General features: G+C 50.8%; 1 protein-coding gene across 4 annotated transcripts in view; it reads right to left on the reverse strand.

The window, feature by feature from the left end:
* LOC118380696 (neuroligin-3-like) overlaps positions 1-5,000 on the reverse strand; it is a 470,695-nt gene that overhangs the window by 3,034 nt on the left and 462,661 nt on the right. For all 4 annotated transcript variants that reach the window (XR_008132107.1, XM_052516121.1, XM_052516117.1 and 1 more), the window contains one exon: positions 929-1,163. Coding sequence is in view for 3 of the 4 variants with exons in the window: in XM_052516121.1 (XP_052372081.1) it covers positions 929-1,163 (235 nt within the window). In the remaining variant the exon portion in view is untranslated. The remainder of the gene's footprint in view (positions 1-928; positions 1,164-5,000) is intronic.

A 5,000-nucleotide genomic window follows, 5' to 3' on the forward strand; every position in this document is an offset into this window, starting at 1 on the left:
GGTGAGAGTTAAAGAGATGTAGCAGTACCTTGGTGGTGGTAGAGGTGTAGTGGAACATGTCGTGGAGGTTATACAGGTGTGAGTTAAAGAGATGTAGCAGTACCTTGGTGGTGGTAGAGGTGTAGTGGAACATGTCGTGGAGGTTATACAGGTGTGAGTTAAAGAGATGTAGCAGTACCTTGGTGGTGGTAGAGGTGTAGTGGAACATGTCGTGGAGGTTGTACAGGTGTGAGTTAAAGAGATGTAGCAGTACCTTGGTGGTGGTAGAGGTGTAGTGGAACATGTCGTGGAGGTTATACAGGTGTGAGTTAAAGAGATGTAGCAGTACCTTGGTGGTGGTAGAGGTGTAGTGGAACATGTCGTGGAGGTTGTACAGGTGTGAGTTAAAGAGATGTAGCAGTACCTTGGTGGTGGTAGAGGTGTAGTGGAACATGTCGTGGAGGTTATACAGGTGAGAGTTAAAGAGATGTAGCAGTACCTTGGTGGTGGTAGAGGTGTAGTGGAACATGTCATGGAGGTTATACAGGTGTGAGTTAAAGAGATGTAGCAGTACCTTGGTGGTGGTAGAGGTGTAGTGGAACATGTCATGGAGGTTATACAGGTGTGAGTTAAAGAGATGTAGCAGTACCTTGGTGGTGGTAGAGGTGTAGTGGAACATGTCGTGGAGGTTATACAGGTGTGAGTTAAAGAGATGTAGCAGTACCTTGGTGGTGGTAGAGGTGTAGTGGAACATGTCGTGGAGGTTGTACCGGTGTGAGTTAAAGAGATGTAGCAGTACCTTGGTGGTGGTAGAGGTGTAGTGGAACATGTCGTGGAGGTTATACAGGTGTGAGTTAAAGAGATGTAGCAGTACCTTGGTGGTGGTAGAGGTGTAGTGGAACATGTCGTGGAGGTTATACAGGTGAGAGTTAAAGAGATGTAGCAGTACCTTGGTGGTGGTAGAGGTGTAGTGGAACATGTCGTGGAGGTTATACAGATGGGGCACCAGGTGTTTCCAGAAGGCCACCTTGGTGGCTCGGTAGTGGTCCCTGACGCGGGGCTTCAGGCCGATATGGAGGTACAGCTGATCCTGGGGGTTGTACTTAGACCAGGCTACCTCCTCGAAGCGGTTAGCCTTGGTGTGGATGAACTTAGTGTCCTGAGGAACAGGCTTGTTGGGGTCCCTGAGGAGAGAGAGAGAGAGAATATCTGGTCTCTGTATTTAACCTGTAGAAGATTGTCTGTCACTTGTATTATTGACGTTTTGATACAGCCATTTTTACCCCGAGGATAAAGATGTTGACTAGCAAGAGAATAATCCACAATTTGTACACACCGTGTGTCTAAATACATTACAAATCTGCCTTCTAGCCTTCTCTCCCTCAGGACAACAAGGAGCGGCATCCCTGTCTGTCTGTTACTCTCCCAGCCTCCCCACTGTTCCTCTTAACTCAGGTCTGGTGCACCATGCCATCAACAACCTTAAAAACCAGGATGTCTTCTCACTGCCGGAAGCTTTTCAAGTAAACAGACAGCCTACTGCAGGGCTCGGCAACAATGTCCCTGAGTATCACAGCCTACTACAGGAAAGACAACAATGTCCCTGAGTATCACAGCCTACTGCAGGGTAGACAACAATGTCCCTGAGTATCACAGCCTACTACAGGAAAGACAACAATGTCCCTGAGTATCACAGCCTACTGCAGGGTAGACAACAATGTCCCTGAGTATCACAGCCTACTGCAGGGCTCGGCAACAATGTCCCTGAGTATCACAGCCTACTGCAGGGCTCGGCAACAATGTCCCTGAGTATCACAGCCTACTGCAGGGTAGACAACAATGTCCCTGAGTATCACAGCCTACTGCAGGGCTCGGCAACAATGTCCCTGAGTATCACAGCCTACTGCAGGGTAGACAACAATGTCCCTGAGTATCACAGCCTACTGCAGGGTAGACAACAATGTCCCTGAGTATCACAGCCTACTGCAGGGCTCGGCAACAATGTCCCTGAGTATCACAGCCTACTGCAGGGTAGACAACAATGTCCCTGGAGTATCACAGCCTACTGCAGGGCTCGGCAACAATGTCCCTGAGTATCACAGCCTACTGCAGGGTAGACAACAATGTCCCTGGAGTATCACAGCCTACTGCAGGGCTCGGCAACAATGTCCCTGAGTATCACAGCCTACTGCAGGGTAGACAACAATGTCCCTGGAGTATCACAGCCTACTGCAGGGTAGACAACAATGTCCCTGGAGTATCACAGCCTACTGCAGGGCTCGGCAACAATGTCCCTGAGTATCACAGCCTACTGCAGGGTAGACAACAATGTCGCTGGAGTATCACAGCCTACTGCAGGGCTCGGCAACAATGTCCCTGAGTATCACAGCCTACTGCAGGGTAGACAAAAATGTCCCTGAGTATCACAGCCTACTGCAGGGTAGACAGCAATGTCCCTGAGTATCACAGCCTACTGCAGGGTAGACAACAATGTCCCTGAGTATCACAGCCTACTGCAGGGTAGACAACAATGTCCCTGAGTATCACAGCCTACTGCAGGGTAGACAACAATGTCCCTGAGTATCACAGCCTACTGCAGGGTAGACAACAATGTCCCTGAGTATCACAGCCTACTGCAGGGCTCTGCAACAATGTCCCTGGAGTATCACAGCCTACTGCAGGGTAGACAGCAATGTCCCTGGAGTATCACAGACTACTGCAGGGCAGACAACAACGTCCCTGAGTATCACAGCCTACTGCAGGGTAGACAACAATGTCCCTGAGTATCACAGCTTACTGCAGGGCTCGGCAACAATGTCCCTGAGTATCACAGCCTACTGCAGGGTAGACAACAATGTCCCTGAGTATCACAGCCTACTGCAGGGTAGACAACAATGTCCCTGAGTATCACAGCCTACTGCAGGGCTCGGCAACAATGTCCCTGAGTATCACAGCCTACTGCAGGGTAGACAACAATGTCCCTGAGTATCACAGCCTACTGCAGGGCTCAGCAACAATGTCCCTGAGTATCACAGCCTACTGCAGGGTAGACAACAATGTCCCTGAGTATCACAGCCTACTGCAGGGCTCGGCAACAATGTCCCTGAGTATCACAGCCTACTACAGGGAAGACAACAATGTCCCTGAGTATCACAGCCTACTGCAGGGTAGACAACAATGTCCCTGGAGTATCACAGCCTACTGCAGGGCTCGGCAACAATGTCCCTGAGTATCACAGCCTACTGCAGGGTAGACAACAATGTCGCTGGAGTATCACAGCCTACTGCAGGGCTCAGCAACAATGTCCCTGAGTATCACAGCCTACTGCAGGGTAGACAACAATGTCGCTGGAGTATCACAGCCTACTGCAGGGTAGACAGCAATGTCCCTGAGTATCACAGCCTACTGCAGGGTAGACAACAATGTCCCTGAGTATCACAGCCTACTGCAGGGTAGACAACAATGTCCCTGAGTATCACAGCCTACTGCAGGGTAGACAACAATGTCCCTGAGTATCACAGCCTACTGCAGGGTAGACAACAATGTCCCTGAGTATCACAGGCTACTGCAGGGCTCTGCAACAATGTCCCTGGAGTATCACAGCCTACTGCAGGGTAGACAGCAATGTCCCTGGAGTATCACAGACTACTGCAGGGCAGACAACAACGTCCCTGAGTATCACAGCCTACTGCAGGGTAGACAACAATGTCCCTGAGTATCACAGCTTACTGCAGGGCTCGGCAACAATGTCCCTGAGTATCACAGCCTACTACAGGAAAGACAACAATGTCCCTGAGTATCACAGCCTACTGCAGGGTAGACAACAATGTCCCTGAGTATCACAGCCTACTGCAGGGCTCGGCAACAATGTCCCTGAGTATCACAGCCTACTGCAGGGCTCGGCAACAATGTCCCTGAGTATCACAGCCTACTGCAGGGCTCGACAACAATGTCCCTGAGTATCACAGCCTACTGCAGGGTAGACAACAATGTCCCTGAGTATCACAGCCTACTGCAGGGCTCGGCAACAATGTCCCTGAGTATCACAGCCTACTGCAGGGTAGACAACAATGTCCCTGGAGTATCACAGCCTACTGCAGGGTAGACAACAATGTCCCTGAGTATCACAGCCTACTGCAGGGCTCGGCAACAATGTCCCTGAGTATCACAGCCTACTGCAGGGTAGACAACAATGTCCCTGGAGTATCACAGCCTACTGCAGGGCTCGGCAACAATGTCCCTGAGTATCACAGCCTACTGCAGGGCTCGGCAACAATGTCCCTGAGTATCACAGCCTACTGCAGGGTAGACAACAATGTCCCTGAGTATCACAGCCTACTACAGGAAAGACAACAATGTCCCTGAGTATCACAGCCTACTGCAGGGTAGACAACAATGTCCCTGAGTATCACAGCCTACTGCAGGGCTCTGCAACAATGTCCCTGGAGTATCACAGCCTACTGCAGGGCTCGGCAACAATGTCCCTGAGTATCTCAGCCTACTGCAGGGCTCTGCAACAATGTCCCTGAGTATCACAGCCTACTGCAGGGTAGACAGCAATGTCCCTGGAGTATCACAGACTACTGCAGGGCAGACAACAACGTCCCTGGAGTATCACAGCCTACTGCAGGGTAGACAACAATGTCCCTGAGTATCACAGCCTACTGCAGGGTAGACAACAATGTCCCTGGAGTATCACAGCCTACTGCAGGGTAGACAACAATGTCCCTGGAGTATCACAGCCTACTGCAGGTTAGACAACAATGTCCCTGGAGTATCACAGCCTACTGCAGGGCTCGGCAACAATGTCCCTGAGTATCACAGCCTACTGCAGGGTAGACAACAATGTCCCTGAGTATCACAGCCTACTGCAGGGTAGACAACAATGGCCCTGAGTATCACAGCCTACTGCAGGGCTCGGAAACAATGGCCCTGAGTATCACAGCCTACTGCAGGGTAGACAACAATGGCCCTGAGTATCACAGCCTACTGCAGGGTAGACAACAATGTCCCTGGAGTAT

The sequence above is a fragment of the Oncorhynchus keta genome, chromosome 4 (assembly GCF_023373465.1).
Source record: "Oncorhynchus keta strain PuntledgeMale-10-30-2019 chromosome 4, Oket_V2, whole genome shotgun sequence".
Lineage (NCBI taxonomy): Eukaryota > Metazoa > Chordata > Actinopteri > Salmoniformes > Salmonidae > Oncorhynchus > Oncorhynchus keta.